The sequence below is a fragment of the Nothobranchius furzeri genome, chromosome 6 (assembly GCF_043380555.1).
Source record: "Nothobranchius furzeri strain GRZ-AD chromosome 6, NfurGRZ-RIMD1, whole genome shotgun sequence".
Classification (NCBI taxonomy): domain Eukaryota; kingdom Metazoa; phylum Chordata; class Actinopteri; order Cyprinodontiformes; family Nothobranchiidae; genus Nothobranchius; species Nothobranchius furzeri.
The window spans coordinates 37,609,047-37,627,568 of NC_091746.1; the positions used below are offsets into that span (position 1 = coordinate 37,609,047).

At 40.8% G+C, this 18,522-nt stretch overlaps 2 protein-coding genes across 3 annotated transcripts; one reads left to right on the plus strand and one right to left on the minus strand.

Moving 5' to 3' along the window:
* Positions 1-4,085: 4,085 nt before the first annotated feature.
* zcchc9 (zinc finger, CCHC domain containing 9) lies at positions 4,086-9,680 on the minus strand. The gene is made up of 6 exons (XM_015973903.3): positions 9,564-9,680; positions 8,616-8,989; positions 7,888-8,038; positions 7,714-7,806; positions 4,987-5,055; positions 4,086-4,452 (listed from the first exon to the last, which is right to left on the minus strand). Exons 2-6 carry the CDS (start codon positions 8,985-8,987, stop codon positions 4,340-4,342), a joined length of 798 nt encoding a protein of 265 aa, XP_015829389.3. The 5' UTR covers positions 8,988-8,989; positions 9,564-9,680; the 3' UTR covers positions 4,086-4,339.
* A 2,206-nt stretch (positions 9,681-11,886) lies between these two features.
* LOC107395303 (zinc metalloproteinase nas-14) lies at positions 11,887-17,564 on the plus strand. Of its 2 annotated transcripts, XM_015974662.3 has the most exons (10): positions 11,889-11,997; positions 12,074-12,100; positions 12,384-12,436; positions 12,611-12,676; positions 13,221-13,287; positions 13,353-13,470; positions 13,895-14,067; positions 16,588-16,669; positions 16,734-16,855; positions 17,340-17,564. In XM_015974662.3, exons 1-10 carry the CDS (start codon positions 11,946-11,948, stop codon positions 17,372-17,374), a joined length of 795 nt encoding a protein of 264 aa, XP_015830148.1. In that variant the 5' UTR covers positions 11,889-11,945; the 3' UTR covers positions 17,375-17,564. The 2 variants fall into 2 exon arrangements, with proteins under 2 accessions (XP_015830154.1, XP_015830148.1); XM_015974668.3 differs by lacking the exon at positions 12,074-12,100 and having other exon boundaries at positions 11,887-11,997.
* The last annotated feature ends 958 nt before the right edge of the window (positions 17,565-18,522 follow it).

An 18,522-nucleotide genomic window follows, 5' to 3' on the forward strand; every position in this document is an offset into this window, starting at 1 on the left:
TCAGGTAGCGTCCCGCATCAGGGGCTTCATTTAGCAGCGAGATCAGCCCAACTCCGTTAAGTTTCTGTTGGATCCGCCACAACACAGCCGCGGAGCAGCGATCAGGCAGAGCTTCGTCTCTCAGGATCTTTCGAAGCTGAACGAAGAAGCCGGCTCTCTTCCCCCGTTTCCTCTTCCATGGCCTCCTGGGCAGCGGCAGGCCGACAGGTAACAGAGGGCCGAGACCTGGGTTAACGCCAGGTTCCAGAGGCGGTGGGAAAGCGGGTCCGGTATCGGAGTTCTGGAGGTTGATCATCGCGGACCTGATCGACAACAGTAAGTCTCGATCATATGTTAGCAGGGACTCCGCACCAGATAAAGAAGAAACAATAAAAAACACCAAATAACTAAAAAAAAATCAGGAGCCTAGCAAACGGACAGCCACTCATGGGCGCCATCTTGGTCCAGACCAGGTGACTGTAGAGAAACTGTGCCAGAGTTTCAGTGTGTTTGGGCTACCTAAAATGTTAGTTTCAGACAACGGAACATGTTTCACCAGTGCTGAATTTGAGTCATTCATGAAACAGAATGGAATTGACCATGTGAGATCTGCTCCTTTCCACCCTTCTTCAAATGGGCTGGCTGAGAGGGCGGTCCAGACCTTTAAGGAGGGGATGAAGAAAGTCAAAGGTGATACCTTACAAACCAGACTGTCCCGATTTCTGTTCAGTTATCGCATCACGCCGCACTCCACTACTGGTTTATCACCAGCAGAGTTGATGATGTCACGGAGACTCAGATCAGTTTGGGACTTGCTCATGCCTGATGTGAAAACTAAAGTGCAGCACAAACAATTGAAACAGAAAGAAAATCATGACACCAAGAAAAGACTGAGAAGTTTCACACCAGGAGACCAGGTCTTCATCAGAAACTACTCCTATGGCCCGAAGTGGATTCCCGCAGTCGTTGTGAGAGCATCAGGTCCAGTGTCTTACATTGTTACCATTGGATCAGGTCAAACTATGAAGTGGCACGTGGATCAGGTGAGAGCAAGATTGGCTGACACTGTGCCCAGTACAGTGGACAGGGAGGTGGAGCCATTGCAGGACCAAGAAGCAGTGCCTGAGTGCTGTTGGCCAGCCGGAACATCACCACAACCTACGGCATTGGAGTTGCCTGATGCTCCGGAGACTCCGGCTCCTGGAGACCCCTCCTTGTCACCCGTGTTGTGATGTTCTCAGAGAGAGAGACGTCCACCAGAGACTTTAAAGGACTTTGTTAGATAGTGTGAGATCTTCCAGGAATAGAGCAACAAGGTGTTCTGATATCATTGAAATATATGTTAGGTTGGATGGTTACCATGATTACGTGTTGATTGTTTGTTAAGCATTCTTTAGATAAATTGTTATTTTGTAGATCACGGGAGTTGGGACTTAAAGGGGGGAGGAGATGTGGTATCGCGAGGAATTAGTTGTTCATATAAATATCTGAGTACGCATAATAGTTCTTATTCACAGATACATACATCTCAGGTTCCTGTTTTTCTTCTGAAAGAAATAGAAGAGGTGTGTTGTTACAATGGTAAGGCCAGGAGAGGCAGTACAGAGCTCCGGACCCCACGTGACTCTCAGTTAGTAGACGCCATATTGGCAGGTAAAAGAAGCTAAACAAACACGGGTCGTAACCATGAACGTGAACGGGATCAGCTTGGATTTTACTTCGTCTGAGTTTACTTCACACTTTAAAACCAAAGAAATCGTTTTATATAGTCAGAAATTAAATAGACTAAACATCTTCGTTCCTTACCGTGCCCCTGGGATACTTTTTAAAAACACCAGAAGCTGTCGGAGCGGACTTCTTACCGGACCTGGCCGGGGAACCCCTTGGGATTTACCCGGAAGAGCTGGCTCAGGTGGCTGGGGAGAGGGAAGTCTGGGCCTCTCGACGCTACTGCCCCCACAACCCGACTCCGGATACGCGGATGAAAATGGATGGATGGATGGACAAATAACAGATTTACTTGTAAGTAGTTTAAATAGAGTGCTGTGCTGTTTGAATGTATAAGCTGAGCGCCAAGAGAAATCACTAGTTTGATTGTTTTCCGTGAATAAAATAAATATGTCAGGCAGGAGCGTCTCAGTATCTGTCTGAGATCTGTCTCGGTGAGACAGATAATAGCAATCCAAAGTGCTTTTTAAGTGTGCTCTAACAATTGATCAACCATTGCTTAAAAATTAAATACAGCTTAGCCGGTTAATTGCTGTGATCATAAAACACGTAAACGGCAGCATGCAGAACTCACGAGGCAACGTTTTACGTGATGTTTACTTGCTGCTATGAGTAATAAGACAGAAAAAGCCACGCCAAAATAAGTTTAGGAAGCCCACTAAGAATCGTAATAAAAGCATTTAAAATAAATACCATACACAGTTGAGGAAACGTTGGTTTAAGTACCTGATATGAAGTGGTCGCTGCATAAGTGAAATCCTTTACTCTCGGAATCCCACAGCTTCATTTTCGCCCGGTCACTAGCGCGTTTTATTACAGTGATCCAACGTTTGCGGTGCTCCGGATCTTGGGGAATCCTGTAGATGGCTCATTCCTTATGTCGTCCGCGTCTGTTCTGCATCCTGGGGCACAACACGAATCTACCATTTTTCCCGTTTGATTGAGTTTTCTGACAATAATAAATAGTCCAGCTGCCGGCTTCTACCTGCCAATATGGCGCTGTTTCGATTTGAACTGTTGCATGCCGGGAGAAATGACGTCAACTCCCGGAGCTCTATAGGCTCTGTGTTACATAATGTTGTAAGAAAGTAGAAGAAGAGTGTGTCCTGTAGCAGTAAGTACCAAAATGGATGGTGATGTTCTGTACATGTTCTGAATAGACGGTTCAGTAAACAAGTTGCAACGACACTCCGGAGTAAGGCTCAGTTATTTTATTTTTTGAAGATGCAACAGTCCTCGTCTTTTCGGACAGTGCGAGCTATTTCTCTCCAAGAATTATTAACAACATGTTGATCACGGCGATCTTTGAGAGCTGAATCATACAAATGTCTGTATTTACGAACCTCTGCCATACTAGTTCTTGCCGGTCCGCCGTGTTTTTCCACGTCCGACCGTCCGAGTGGTTACAAAATTTCCTAGGTGCGCGTTGCGGAAATTTTGGGCCGTGCAGAGGTGTGGTTGTTAAAATGACGCAACTTTTCCGCGCGGAGCCATGCGGACCTCGCGGACGTGTCAAGCATAAACCAACCTTTACAGCCCCACCCTAAGCTCCACCCCTCTTCCCTTTTGTGGAATTGTCTGGGCTTGACGGAACCTGTGACACGGTCAAAATGGCGGTGGTGGCCACCTCCCATTTAGCCAAGCGTGTTATTGGAGTCTATGGGAACCCATTGTCCAATATCTATATGTCTATATGTCCAATATCTATTTACCCCCCCCCCCCCCCCCCACAGATAGTGGCACATCAACTGACTGGTCAACACACAACGCTCATACGAGACCTCCTCCTCCTAGTGACAGTTTTCCATATCTGACATTTAATAATGTGGGGAAAATAGGAAATTTACTAAAACTGTCTAATCTTTCCAGGACTCCAGTGCAGCTCTTTAGAAACCGGCTCAGACAAGTCTGAAGTGGTGCTGTCACCTAGTGGCCTTGTCACATTACAGTATCACAGCTCAGACTAGTGAAAGGCGCCTCAGTATTTTTGAAGGAAAAAATGATGGTGCTAAATCAAACCTGGAACGGATCTATTAAAGCTAGATCTGGTTTATTTTTAATGAATATTTGGTGAAAATTGATGAACATGAAGTCAGTCTAGCTGAATGACTGAAAACAGACTCATGATAAAGGAGTCAGATAAACCAACACAAAGACTAACATAAGTTGAGTCCCTTCTAATGAATTCATCTGGAACCAATCCTCTACTGCTATGGACGGATGTAAACACATGAAATCCCCCAGACTGCTGTTTTTTTAACACTTTGCCCAAAATAGTAACTCTCAGGAAACTTAGAACAGAAATCTGTCACTGGAACAGTATTTCCTTAAGAAGATCAGAATGACATGATGCAGACAAACAAAACATTTACTCAGAATTCGTCTTCCTGGATTTATTTTTATTGTTTTATCCATTCTGAGCGATACATCGCTCAGCCACAGAGAAACTTAGTTTTTTATGCTGATTTATCCAAAATCCACTTGCATCGTTATCTTACTCAGCTGGTCCAAACAGCAGCTAAGCTACAGTTGTTAGAAACAGTTTATTAAAAAAAACTCCAGCTCCTCTGAAGTGGTTTCTCTGGTAGAGTCCAGGTTTAGTGAACACAAGCACTTCAGCTTTAGGATCCCATCAGAACGTCACCACTTTAGCCTGCTTTGGTTTGGCCTTCTTCACTGGAACGTGGACGTCCTCCAGGTCTGCACTCAGATTGTTAGACATCCAGCCCAACGTCACAGAGTTAGCTGTTAGAAACAAGAACAGGAACATGAAACTAAATGTTTTCTGTCTCCTATAAAATCTCATTTATTAGGCTGCTGAGTAAATATTTAATTAAAAGTATATACAAGTATGATGCCCTTTTGGTTTTACTGATGATTAAAACAATCTTAGGGTCACCTCTTTTCAAACAGAAATATTTTTTATTTTTATTTTTTTGAAAACAATAATAAAAAAATCTTTTTCTGTGAAAAGGGAAATTCTATAAGACTGAATGGATTAGAGATGTTTGTTAATAATCATACTTACTACAAATATGTTCTCCCAGATCAGATATTTTTGGGATGTTGTTTTGCTATAAAATCTGTAATAGTAAATGAGTGATTTTCTCTGATCAAACCACTGATTTCCAAGTTTAAAGTAGATCTGGATGATCCAGTTTGACTTTTTTATTGTTCTGATCTGACCTAATGTTTGGTCTGCATTATGAAATGTCTTTTTAACACAGATCCCCTAAACAAATGTAGCATAATACTCCATAAAAGAAGGAGAACACTCACTGGCAGCCTGATGCTCTGGACAGTCCTTCTGAAAATGTTCCACGGAGCCACAAACACGACAGCATCCTCCTGCGAACACAAATCCTCCACTTATCAGATCCAAAAGAGTCTGGCAGGAACCAAAGGTTTCATAAACTACAGCTGATAAACAAGTGTTCACAGAGAGGCCAGAGATATGACAGAGTACAGCTAAATTAAGACTAAAAACACATGAAAATAAACAGCTGCATTTAGGTTTGTTTCTGATATTAAACTAATCCAAGCAGCAGATTAGAAACAGAGATATCATGTCAAACATGGGATAATCCATGTGCATACATTTCCCTGAAAAGCATCAACAGAGTGCCTGTATAAGTAAAAAAAAAAAGGGTAGGTAAACAATAAATTTATCACAAAAATAAATATTTGAGAAATATTTGTTACTCTTTGTGTGTGTGTGTGTGTACAGCATTTTGGTTTGTCCTCTGTTCCATGAAAAGTGCTTTTTAAATAAAGCTGTTGATGATGAGAAATAAATGAAATGTCAGATAAAAAAATTATACAGATATAAAAACAAATAAAAAATAAGTTAAAAACCTTAGATCCAAGTTTAGATCATCTTTATGACATAATGTTTACAAGAGAACATGAAAAACACCGTGGTCTCTAACAGTGTGTACCATTGTGTGTAATGCCCAGATCACACTAATTCCTCGTCCTGAGTAGCCTGGCAAGCCAGACTAAATAACCGAACTAGACCAAATTCTTGCTTTGCAAAGCAAGAATTTGGTCTAGTTCACTAGGCTACGTCCTGAGCAGAATCGTGAAAAAAAACGGTCAGCGTGAGGGTGATTTGCATATATGTGCACCATGCTGTGAACGTACAGTGTGACCCGCTCTGCGACAGCTTTTTGAGCTGTCTAACAACCAAATCAGCCTCTGAGTCTACAAGCACTGCTTGAAATCCTACGATTCCTGTCTGCAATCGACCAATGAAAACACACCTTTAGGATGCCGCAGCAGCAAGACTCTGCCTCTCTGAATGTCGGTTTCAATTTATGTGTAAAATGCAGATTATAAACTACACACCAGTTTTTATTTCTGTTAATAGCCCAAATTAAACAGAAGTTATACTTAAAATAATTAAACTACCTTTTTTAGACCATCAGCTGAATTGGGAAAACCTTGATTCTGTGATCTGCGAGAACTGAGAGGAGATGAGCTCCCAGACATTAAAAAAAAACAAAAAAAACACTAAAACACGAGAACCCTTTGCTGTTGGTGAAAATCTCACATATTCAACCGATAAAGATGGTTCAGTTGCGTTATGCTGCAGGGGGACAGAGGAAGCTCTGAGACAGCAGGTGTGAGCTGTCACATGGAGACAGAATTCACAACAAAAGTTATATTGCAGCGATCTGTGACAGATTGTTTTTTTTCCTCTGTAGTTTAGTGGGTTCTTGTGTATAAAAGAGGAGAAGGACGAATGACCAGCTGACAGCTCTGCTGTTTAGCTGGAAGACGGGAAAAGGAGACCCGCAGTGGGAGTTTGACGCCAAAGCGAGGGTTTTAAAAACAATGCTTCCTCTTTGAGGAAGATGAGTTGGGTCATGAACTGGCACTAAAATAAATGTTTTTATTTTTTCAGTTTTGGTTAGCGGTCTGTTTAGTGACATATGCTTTGGGAGGTGCGCTCATGATTACAGCTGGGCAATAAATCGAAAATTTATTGTTATCGAAATTTCAGACTCTTATCGAGATAATTTTTCCCATGTCAATAAATTTGATAATGAAAAAAAAAAAAAAGAAAAGATGTGTGTAGGTTGGCAACGTTCGTGTCCCTTTAAGAAGTGGTACCACCTTGAGTCACGTAAAAATGTACTCAATGCAAGCCCCCATAATTCGAGTCTGGATATGAAGCAAAACAGGAAGTGAGAAAAATTGCAGTTCCACCCTCATCCGCTGGGGGCTGGTGTCAGAAACGAGCAACTCCTCATTGACTCCCATGTTAAAAATACCTATTTCACAGCAGAAACAAACATGTTTGCAGCCGGTTTCCTAAACATGTTTTAGGTTTAATAGATTTAGTTTACACTCATGACAACTAGGTAGGTAGCTAGGTAGCTACCTCTGTTAGCTTAGCTCCCACCTCTGCGTTAGCGTTGGGTTAGCTTGTAGCTACATCGCTTCAGTTCGACGGGTGTCGTCATTTGATCCCAGCCTTACAGCCCCACCCTCAGCTCCACCTCTTTTCCCTTTTTTGAAATTGTCTGGGCTTGACGTGACACGGTCAAAATGGCGGTGGTGGCCACCTCCCATTTTGGCACAAAAACTTATAATTGGAGCCTATGGACACGAATTGTCCAGTATATATGTCGATGACTCAATGCAATAGATTTGACAGCACCATCTAGTGGACAACTGCTGTTTCTGCGCATACCTGTAGTTATCGTCCGTTTATCATTATCGAGATGAAATCCTCATTATATCGTGATATTAATTTTAGGCCCTATCGCCCAGCCCTACTCATGATGCAGCATGTCCTGCTGGAGAGAGACGTTGTGTAGTCTGACTCTCTGAAATGTTGCACCGTACAGTGCCACCTTTCTGGAGTTCTCCCAGTGTGACATGAAAAAACCTCTGCGACGGCCAAAAATCACACAGTGTGATCCAGGCTTAAGTTACAGGTATACTTTAGATGTATGTATGTGTGTGTGTGTGTGTGTGTGTGTGCGTGTGTGTGTATACCTTGTGCATAGAGTCCTTTGGGATTGTCAGGACAAGATCGGGACAGGTGTCCAGTTTGACTGCAGATGAAACACTTGGCATATGGGAACTCACCTGAGGAGGACATGATGATTACAGCAGCACTAAAAACAAAAAAGTCTCCCTCACACAAACACACACATGGCTGAGCCTCACCCATAGCTGGGTCCACTTTGGCTTTACACTTCTGGATTTCATGCTCCGTAGAGCCACAGCGGTAACAGATACCTCGGCCCATCTCGTGGTCCCGGTCGGCTTCAGGACAGTTGGCCAATCCGTGACCGGGCTTCCTACAGTTAAAGCATAACTGAGGAGAGAGAAAACTTCTTATTTTATGTTATAATGGAAGAAGAGACTTCTTAAAATAATAAGGTCAAAATCGAGTAGCATTTGCTTGCATCTACTAGTTTTCTCAATGCTCCAGTGAGCAGAGAACTTTTATCAGAGTTACGAAGCCTCACCTGCAACCCTAGATACCTCATCAGGTGATTTGTCAGATTTGTTACCATGCATTTAGTAAACAAATAATACATGTTTCTGCCCATCTGTAAAATTGGGGAAACCAGTGCGAAGGATTAACGCTGTGCTGCAGCCTCTTAAATCAAAATCACTTGTCATGTGACGTTCACGTACGAACAGTGTTTCAAATGGTTCTTTAATGTGAACGACGAGATCCGAGTCCTTGTAGGAAAATGTTCATTTTATTATTGTCATCTTAACGTCACTCTTTGCAACTACCTGTGTGCAGTCTGCCTGAAATTTATTAGAAGGACAAAACAAGTCAGCAGCAAAAGGGGTTCAAAGGAGCCAATCTTTTAAACGGCTCTTTGATGTTAGCAGCTCCCTTCAAAGATCCTTAAGTCCCATCACTACAAATCACTCACCATTTTATTCGTCTTATCCTTCTGTCTCTTCACCCTCCTGTCCTCTCTCCTCTTGTCTTTCTTCAGAGCCACCTCCACCTCCTCTCTGAGCTGCTGCTCTCCACGCCTACCTCCTTCATCCCCTGTTTGTCCGTTCTGCTGCAGAAACTCCAGAAAGCCGTTGACATCCTCGTTGGTGTACTCTTTCTTCTTTCGATTGGGCTTCTTCACAGCAGAACTGCCAGCCTGAGTCCTCCTCAGAGGGTTCGTCTGGGAGCCTTGTGCAGCACTGGAACTGTGACCTCCTCCTCTTCCTCCTCTTAGCTGACCCCACGGAGTGGCTTCTGCTGGTTTGTTTTTGTGGATGTTATTGGCCCTGGCCCACCTCGTCATGACTGCAAACAAAGACCTGATGCTAATTATCCCACAGCATTGCAGGCTAGACATCTTCACTATCTAAACTTGCAACCACGCAACACACACGCGCGCGCGCACACACGCACACGCGCACTTCTAAAGCATGATCTGTAAAGGGTGACGTTTAAGCGCTTTAAATATTAGAACACACACACACACACTCTAGATCTAAATAATCGACTACCGAGCCGACATTCAACAAACCTGATAGTTTTGAAGGATCTCGTGTCACAAAATGATTCAGGGTTTTAAACATATAATCTAACTGTGGTGTCAGTTAGTCAAACAAAGTCTGTGTTCTAGAGTATAAAATCAGCTGTACCTTATAAAGACGTTTCATTTGAAGTATATTTGAGATGTTAACAAGGCAGATTTATTGTAATAAAGATTAACTCAGACGGTGGATTAGTAATCTAGTTGTTCAAGCTGAGTTAGCTTTTAGCTAACCACCGAATGTTCCTGATTTTCGTTAAAAACACTTTAACAAAAACCTACACTAATATTCTTTGGTAAATTAAGTCTAAATTATCAAAGTAGCACCAAAAGCATTACCTTCAGCCGTTTGATCCCATGTGTTTCTATTTTTACCGGAAGTGATCAGTACCGCTTCTTCTTCCCCGGCCTCATTTAGCGTTGTAACAATGTCGTTTTGCGTGTTGTCGCCACCTACTGATCAAAGTGACACGACTCGAGGACAACGTTCAGTTGAGAATATACTTTTTATAGTAGCTAAACGTAAATATTTATTACTTTAACCCATATGTTTTATTTGGTAAACGTTTGTGCCATCCGTTTAAATTTCCTGTCATTGTAACAAAACAGGATTCTTTTAGTGAACATCCAGATCTGTTTGTTCCACATTCATCATGACCGGTTGTGGATCTTTACCAGTAGCACAGTCAGCCAACCCTTCTGTCTTTTGGCAAAAGGACAAACCAAACCCTGAATGTCTATCTTTGTGCAACTTATTAACATTTGGAGAGATTTCAATAACAGATGTCACAGCTAATGTACATAAAAATAACTGTTTTGACAGCTATGGTGTGAGAATTCTGTCATTAACAACCCACACTCAAACCTTATGATACCTCTTGAAATCCCAATAATCTTCCTAAAACAACAGTAACTGCACTTTCTTCGTTGTTTGAAAGGTACATATTTGTACCAATTCTTTAAAAAGGTATAATTTCTGGTTATAATCTCTTTCACTAAAAAACAAGCAAAGCTATACTTCTCAAAACAGATTTCATAGTTTCACTGTTCACCATTTTGTAAGCACTGAAAGAAAGTTGTAAAAGAATTTGCTGGATTAGAAATAATTAAAGGGACTGTTAGGAAGTTTGAAGTTTTATGCTCGCGATCTCCACTCAGTCCTAACGCGTAACTGCAGCTTAAAAAGTAAGTTTGTGCATGAGGTGTGCATGCTGTACGTGCACACTCCTTAATGAAAATAACAGCTGAGACAGTCCCGTGTGTGTGTGTGTGTGTGTGTGTGTGTGTGTGTGTGTGTGTGTGTGTGTGTGTGTGTGTGTGTGGCCCGGAGGACAGAAGAACACAGCAAATTAATGAAAATAATGTGCTTCTGTCTCTGCAGCTGCATTTTCTCGTCGGCCGGCCCAACGTGCAGTGTGTGTGTGTGTGTGTGTGTGTGTGTGTGTGTGTGTGTGTGTGTGTGTGTGTGTGTGTGTGTGTGTGTGTGTGTGTGGCCCGGTGGACAGGAGAACACGCAGCTAATTAATTAAATAATTTGGTTCTGTACCTTTCTCTTCAGTACAGCCGACAAAGGTTTATGATGGGTCAGTCCTCCTGCATGCTCAGATCATTCCCTTCCCTTTCTTGAAAAATTGTTCCAAAATGAAAGTTGAACCCACATCTTTTTTATCTGTGAATTCAATGCCTTTCGGCAAGTCTCAAATAAAAATGTGGGCATCTTATTACTGTAAAAAAATGTATCATTAATGTAAAAAAAAAAACTCCAAATAACAAATTATGTTCACACCCAGAATCAAACCCGAGTTTTCTGTTTGTGAATTAGACACCTTACAAGATGAACTGAAGCGCCAGTGACATTCATTGTATCTGTAACATTTATATCCTTGATGACAGCTGAAACAACGTCAATCTAAAGAATGGTTTGGCACAAAATGGCTATTTTGTTGCAAATGTGCAGGAAATATCTAGAAGAAAGTTCTACAGAAAGTAGCTAAGGGTCCTCATGTAGCTAGGTTTGTCACTAGGCGTTAGGAACAGCGACAAAGTGGCACTGCCTCTCTCTGCTGCTAAAGCTACGGATAGCAATTGCTACGGGCTATGACTGAGCGTGAACGCGCATGAAGCAGCCTGCTCGACCTGAGCATCTCTCTTTTTCTGTGATTTTACAGAAAAATAGGCAATCACAGTAAAAATGCCAGGGCTCATTCTACAGGACCAGGGCATTGCAGGAGAATGTATGAAGAAGAAATTTATTATTTCTATACATGTTTTGGCTGTCAAACTTCCTTATAGTCCCTTTAACAATAAATTAATAAAATGTGTTGACTAATTGATTATTTTTGAAAAGAGACATTGTACCCATAAATGTACAATTTTGTACTTTAATTTCTGAGTGTGTAGACAGTTGGTAAAGTAGCCACTTGGCTGCACACACACACACACACACACACACACACACACACACACACACACACACACACACACACACACACACACACACACACACACACACACACACGCGCACACACACACACACACACACACACACACACACACACACACACACACACACACACACACACCGTTTCATCTCTCACTCAGACTGATTCAGACATGTCAGCCTGAGGACGGAGCCTGCAGCTCACAGCTGAATCCACTCAGTGGGATAACTGAACACCTGGAGCTTAAATCTTCTCAGCAAAGTTCATTTCCACAGAGAACATGCAGCTTTGGCTCTTTGTGGCACTTGTGCTTGCAGAAATTGTCAAAAATGGTGAGGAAGTCACACTCTAATGTGGTTTATACTGTTGGTAACAAACTGAGGATGTTTGTCTGCTTTTGTGATGCAGTGGCAATGCATATCTATCACTCAGAAGGTATGTTTTTATAAGAGATTTTATTCCTGGAACACTGTTTTTATTTGATTTGTCAGACAACACAGTTTTTTTTTTTGGTTGGTTTGTTTGTTTTGACTTGCTGTAACACAGAAATGTCCAGGCTAGATAATTGCTGTACCCTACTCACTAAGATTTGTTCTACCTTTATTTATTTTTAAATTTAAAACTATTTAAATTCATTTTACTGGTGATTATTTTTGTCGCATAGCTCCTCTACTAGTTTGAGGATTTCATTTCTGAAATGACAATATGATTCCTTCAGAGCTGAGGAGTGGTGTAACGTCACTTGTGGTGGAGCGAGACGTCATGCTATTGGTAACAAAATTGTACATCAAATATTTCTTTTGGTCTTTAAAAAAAGTGTTTAATTGGATTAGTGTGTGTGTGTGTTTGGTTAAAAAAATGTAACTTAATTGAAGCCCTGGCCTAGTGTCAATAAGTCAAACATTTTAAATGACTACATCATTTTGACTACATGTTTTTCCTCAGAAAAGGCCAAATCAAACAGATCTGAATTTTCCTCATCCTTGTGAAGAAGTAACACCGTATCGAAAGGTAAGTACTTAACAAAGTGAGCCACATCTGCAACATAATACAATGTTAACTCGGACTGCATTATTTTTCTTTAACTGGACAGTTTCATTTTTGCAAAACTGTCTCGGATAAATACATTTCAGTGCAACTGAACTCAAACGCACCATGATGTGTTTTATTTTTCCACAAAGATACACAATCAATGATGAGCAGGGGTCTGCTTCTAGACTTACAGAAAAGGGACACACAACAATACAACAGGAGCAAGCTATCACTGTATCAATGAACACATGTATTTAATTTTTCTAATGGTCACCCTCTGGGTTGACAAGGTGGTGTGTGAAAAGTTTGAACATAGCCTCTTGGGTGTGACGACATTCAAACGTTGCAGCTTCAGCATCATGACTGACTCTCATCTAGACCTTTTCAGTCTGAAAGGTTTGATCCAAACCAAAATTGGATTAAAATTGGTGCTCATGTAATCTGAAATGTTTCTAATTTCCTAGAAGTTCTGAGGCCAAGTAGGACATCTGTCCTGTTTATCCTACCTGTGTTTGCTCTACAGAAGAGGAATGCTGTGGGAATTCCTTGGCCAACAAAAAACATACCATATGAAATAAGTTCAGAAATGGGTAAGACATAAGATTTTCACCCCCCAGTTAGTGAATCCTTGTTTCATTGCTGCTTTCATGTGCAGAGAACCAAATGCCTGACATCCTGGCTGCTATGGAAATGATCTCCAACCACACCTGCATCTCTTTCCACGAGAGGAAACCTGATGAGCCCAACTACTTGTTCTACAAAGTCTCTGAAAGGTGTGAAGAGTAAACACTGGTAGGAGGTTTACTAAATCAGGAGGACTCATCACATCTCCATGGTGATTCAAACGGGGCTAAAAATCTGCTTAGTGTACTTTTCAGAATGTAACTTTAAAGCCATAAAATTTTAAAGATTACATTTTAGTCCTTGGGGGGGGTTGTCCTATTTTTGGTCGAACTTTGCTCATCACCTAGCAGGTGGAGTAGTTTAAAGACCACAAGATGAGTTGATATTTTTATGAACTGTGAAGAAATCTGATAAAAAAAACAGGCATTTTTCAAACAATTCATTTGCAAAGGAGCACTAGGTGGACTGCATTTATCACTGCTCAGCTCAGAGCTGCTATCATGGCTTGTTTACACTAAAAACTAGCATTCATAATTACCAGATGCTGACAGTCTTCTGGTTGTTTCTCTCCAGCTGCACAACATATATAGGCTTTACTGGTGGCCAGCAGGCTGTGCTGATTGGGCCTCAGTGCAGTATGGGTAACATCGCCCATGAAATCCTTCACAGCCTGGGTTTCCATCATGAACACACCCGGTGGGACCGCGACAACTTCATCAGTGTTGTTGAAGCCAACATCATAGCAGGTATTAATGAATTACTGTTAAAATATTAACTTAAGTTAATTCTAGACCAAATGACAAATGGGTTGCAAGTTTTCTTGCTGAAAGGTAGTGGATAATTGTGCTTTACAGCATTCAAACTATAGTGATCCTGTTTCTCTTTATAGTCGGTTAGTTTATTCTGCTTCCGTACGTTTTTTTGGCATTCAACTACTTCCACAATTCAACTATCTACACAATTTTGGTATCGGAACGTTCAGCTTATGCCGGCAAATACTTTTGGTATTAAAATATTTTATACTTTGAGATGTACAGCTTTTTCTGCGATTTTTGGTCCCATTGAAATGAATGGGATTGCTCAATTTTCAGCTTAATCCTATCACTTTTTGAACTTTTACTCTTATAGGTTAACTTTAACCTAGAGACTTCATTCAAATTTCAACAAACTCACAAGACTCTGCTATTAATGGGTTATCTTTTTGATTTCTATTATAGTTTTTCTAACATCACAGGTAGAAGTTGAGGTATGGCTTGAGATTTTCAGGAAAAAATCACAAATTGTAATGGGTAGAGATGGAATGAATGACCCTCCTTTGCTCAGTTTCTGGCTTTGTCCTGAGAAAACTTAAGTCCCAATGAAGTGAGACGTACCTTCGTTTTGAGCTATAAATCATGAATGTACTCCAAATATTGTGGTAGTTCATTTCTTTGAGAATATTCAAAATTAAAATGTCTCTCCACTCTAAACTGAAAATTCCACTAACTTTTGACCTTAACATTTTCTAGAAACAGCTCTTTCCAACACCCAGATCGTTTGGAGTACGGAAACAAATTATCTCAAAGTAGGAATTTGTCAGCTTTTCAGAATGGGTTTCATTTTGTCCTTAATTGTTAGATTTCTTTCTCTACAAGCCTCAGAAGGAGGCGAGACCCTGATTCTGTCTCTTTGAAACCCATGTTAAAGGAACAGATTTTCTCCCATCAGCTTCAGACAGCAAAAATGCCCCCTCCTCCTTCGCTGCTCTCTCATTGGCTGAGAATTTTCAATAGTCTTCTGCCTAAAAGGAAATATGCACCCACACATGAGGCATCAATTCAACCGACTTGGTCACAGGAGTCTTGTATTAACTTGATGTGTTCTGTGTTACCATGGCAACGTGCTTAGCAACATTTAACAACATTTTAGACTCAACTGTATCAACATTGCTTTATTAATGCACACTCCTGTCATCTGTTACCATGGCAACACAAGGAACTACAAATCACTTCAACCAAGTCTCATAGGAATGAATATAAAAAGCAGAATATTGAGCCATGAACAGACTTCTGTTTTTGATCTATCTGTACTTAAAACTAGAAACAAGTTAAATTTGACCGTGAGAAGGTGGGGAAAGTGCCCCGCTCCCTCCCAGCTTCCTGACTGGTTGAGAGGTCAATCTTCTGGCTAAATGGAATCACACACACACGTGAGACATCAAATCGATCAGCTTGGCCTAAGGAATCCATGCATTCGCATATAAATCCATACATGCTTCCATCCATCCAATAAACCATCAAACAATCCATCCGTCATTTCATTCATCCATCCCATATTAAGTCTGAACATATGTTAATCTATCAGTTTCACATATCATCAAATGTTTCTAAATTCACAGTTCAGCCAATTGTAAAAATGTACCCATTACACTATTCTAATTCAAATGCCAGCTGTTTAACATTTCAAATTTGAGTTTTTAATGTTCTAAGATTATTTTCTGCTGTTTAGCATTTTTATCCATTCTCCACCTATATTCTGAGCTTCATTACACTTGATGATTTTTGCTTCTAAATCTTTAAATTCAGCTCATTTGCCAGTTTAGCTCAGTTTCAGCTTCACTTCAGCTATTCAACAACTTCAGCAATCAGTTACCAAATTTAGCACAAGCTGCTAATTTCACAGTTGAGCTAAATGTAAAGATTAAACTGTTAAAATAGTCCTGAAATAACAGGTGTTTAGACATTTTAGCTGTCCAGATTTTTATACAATGTTCAGATTTCAGTTTTTTGCTATTTAGGATTATTTTTCTCCATTCTTCACTTACTTTTTGTGCTTTATTTGCTTCATGTTAGTGATTTTTGCTTCTACATCTTTCAACACATTTAGCTCATTTTGACAGTTTTGCTTGCTTTCAGCTTCAGTTCAGCTATTAAGCTGATTCAGCCAACAGTTTAAGCTATCCAGCATTCAAACAGCATTTCTGCAAGACGTGCAATTTATCTAGTTCATGGTTATTTTATTCTGTATAGTACCTCGTTCTGTAGTGGTGACATCCTGTAAATAACAGTGAGGACAAGAAATCTAAATTTTTGTGCTGTTTGAGTAGTTGGTATACCAAACTGTGGTTAATAAGGCAATATGATCTCTGTAATGATAAATGACACAAGGGCTTTTCCCCTATGTCCTAATCAGAAATCTGGATTTACAGCAACATGGGCTATCTCATCTAACTGAATATCATGTAGGGGTGGAATTTACTCTAGTTTAAAATACTGTTATGCTTTTAGGGATGGAGTACGACTTTGAAAAGAACAATGGTGAAACCTTCAACATCCCGTATGACTACACATCAATCATGCACTATGGACGGTAAATGATCCTGACGGCAAACCTCTGAGTTTAGATGCAAGTATTAATTATTTGCTACTGTCAGGAATGTCTTCTCGTCAAACGGAAAGGACACGATCATCCCAAAGCAGGAAGCAAAGAATATGGGACAGAGACGCCAACTGATGCAGTCTGATATCGACAGAGTTCAGAAATTCTACCACTGTGGTAAGTTCCGGTTCTCTCAAATCATACTGGTACTCTGAACCGTGCTGGCGCACTTGTTCCTGTGTTCAATCGTCTGATATTTTAATTGTTCTCAGGCTTTTCATTGCAGTGACTTTGGTAATGGCAAAAAGGATCTGGAACAATTAATTCTGAAAGGGCTGATATTAATGTGCAGAGAATAAACCATTAGTTGATTTCAGTTACTAATCAGATTAAAAGGAAAAAAGGAGGGGATTACCACAATTTCAAATCTGCTAATGTCCTAAATATTCTAGATGGAGCAAAAAGAAATTAAAACTATATCCTGACCTTTAAATAACTTTCAGAGAATATATGGTCTTTAGCAAATTTAAAAGTATTTCCAAGACTAACTAGAATTGTGTGCGTGTTTAAGTTTATCTTGAATCGAACATTTAATTTCTGTGTGAAGGTCCAAACATAACTGCATTTGCACTGAACTCTTCTTCTCCCCGCCGCCCCCCAGATTCTGAGGAAGCAAAGACCAAAACGGAGAGTTGATCAAACCTCTCTGTAGTACAGCAGCTCATCCAGCAGGGGTCGCAGCATTACCACGGTCCAGGACTTCACCAAAACTGTTTTTTATATAAACTCTGTTCTGTTGGATTAATATGGAGGGAGTGATTTTAGTAACCCAACCACTGAAGAATCTGGATGTTCATGTAAAATAAAGGAACTAACAAGAGTTGAATGAATCTATAATCATTACTGTGTGTTTTATAGGTGGACAAATTTGAACTTCCACCTGTGCTGTGTGGGCATTTTGACATTGTGGGGATAGTTTGCTGGTCCACACAACGCTAAGCACCCTAAAACGTGTGTGTGTGTGTGTGTGTGTGTGTGTGTGTGTGTGTGTGTGTGTGTGTGTGTGTGTGTGTGTGTGTGTGTGTGTGTGTGTGTGTGTGTGTGTGTGTGTGTGTGTGTGTGTGTGTGTGTGTGTGTGTGTGTGTGTGTGTGTGTGTGTGTGTGTGTGTGTGTGTGTGTGTGTGTGTGTGTGTGTGTGTGTGTGTGTGTGTGTGTGTGTGTGTGTGTGTGTGTGTGTGTGTGTGTGTGTGTGTGTGTGTGTGTGTGTGTGTGTGTGTGTGTGTGTGTGTGTGTGTGTGTGTGTGTGTGTGTGTGTGTGTGTGTGTGTGTGTGTGTGTGTGTGTGTGTGTGTGTGTGTGTGTGTGTGTGTGTGTGTGTGTGTGTGTGTGTGTGTGTGTGTGTGTGTGTGTGTGTGTGTGTGTGTGTGTGTGTGTGTGTGTGTGTGTGTGTGTGTGTGTGTGTGTGTGTGTGTGTGTGTGTGTGTGTGTGTGTGTGTGTGTGTGTGTGTGTGTGTGTGTGTGTGTGTGTGTGTGTGTGTGTGTGTGTGTGTGTGTGTGTGTGTGTGTGTGCAAATGTCTGATCAGAATGTCCTTTAAGAGATTTGCCAATAACATCCTACCATTGGGTTTCTTACCTTAAGGTAAATGACCTATTTATCCAGCTGTTTAACATTTACAAACTGTTTCTGAAAAATTCTTATTTTCACAAATTTTCTGTTCACCATTATAGAGGAAACAAATGAAAGATACGGTATGTGTTGTGTGTGTCTTTAATGTGAGCCTCTCAAAACCAAACTGAAAAACAGTGGAGAAGTGTGAGCAGTGCTTTACCTGTCCAGTTAAACC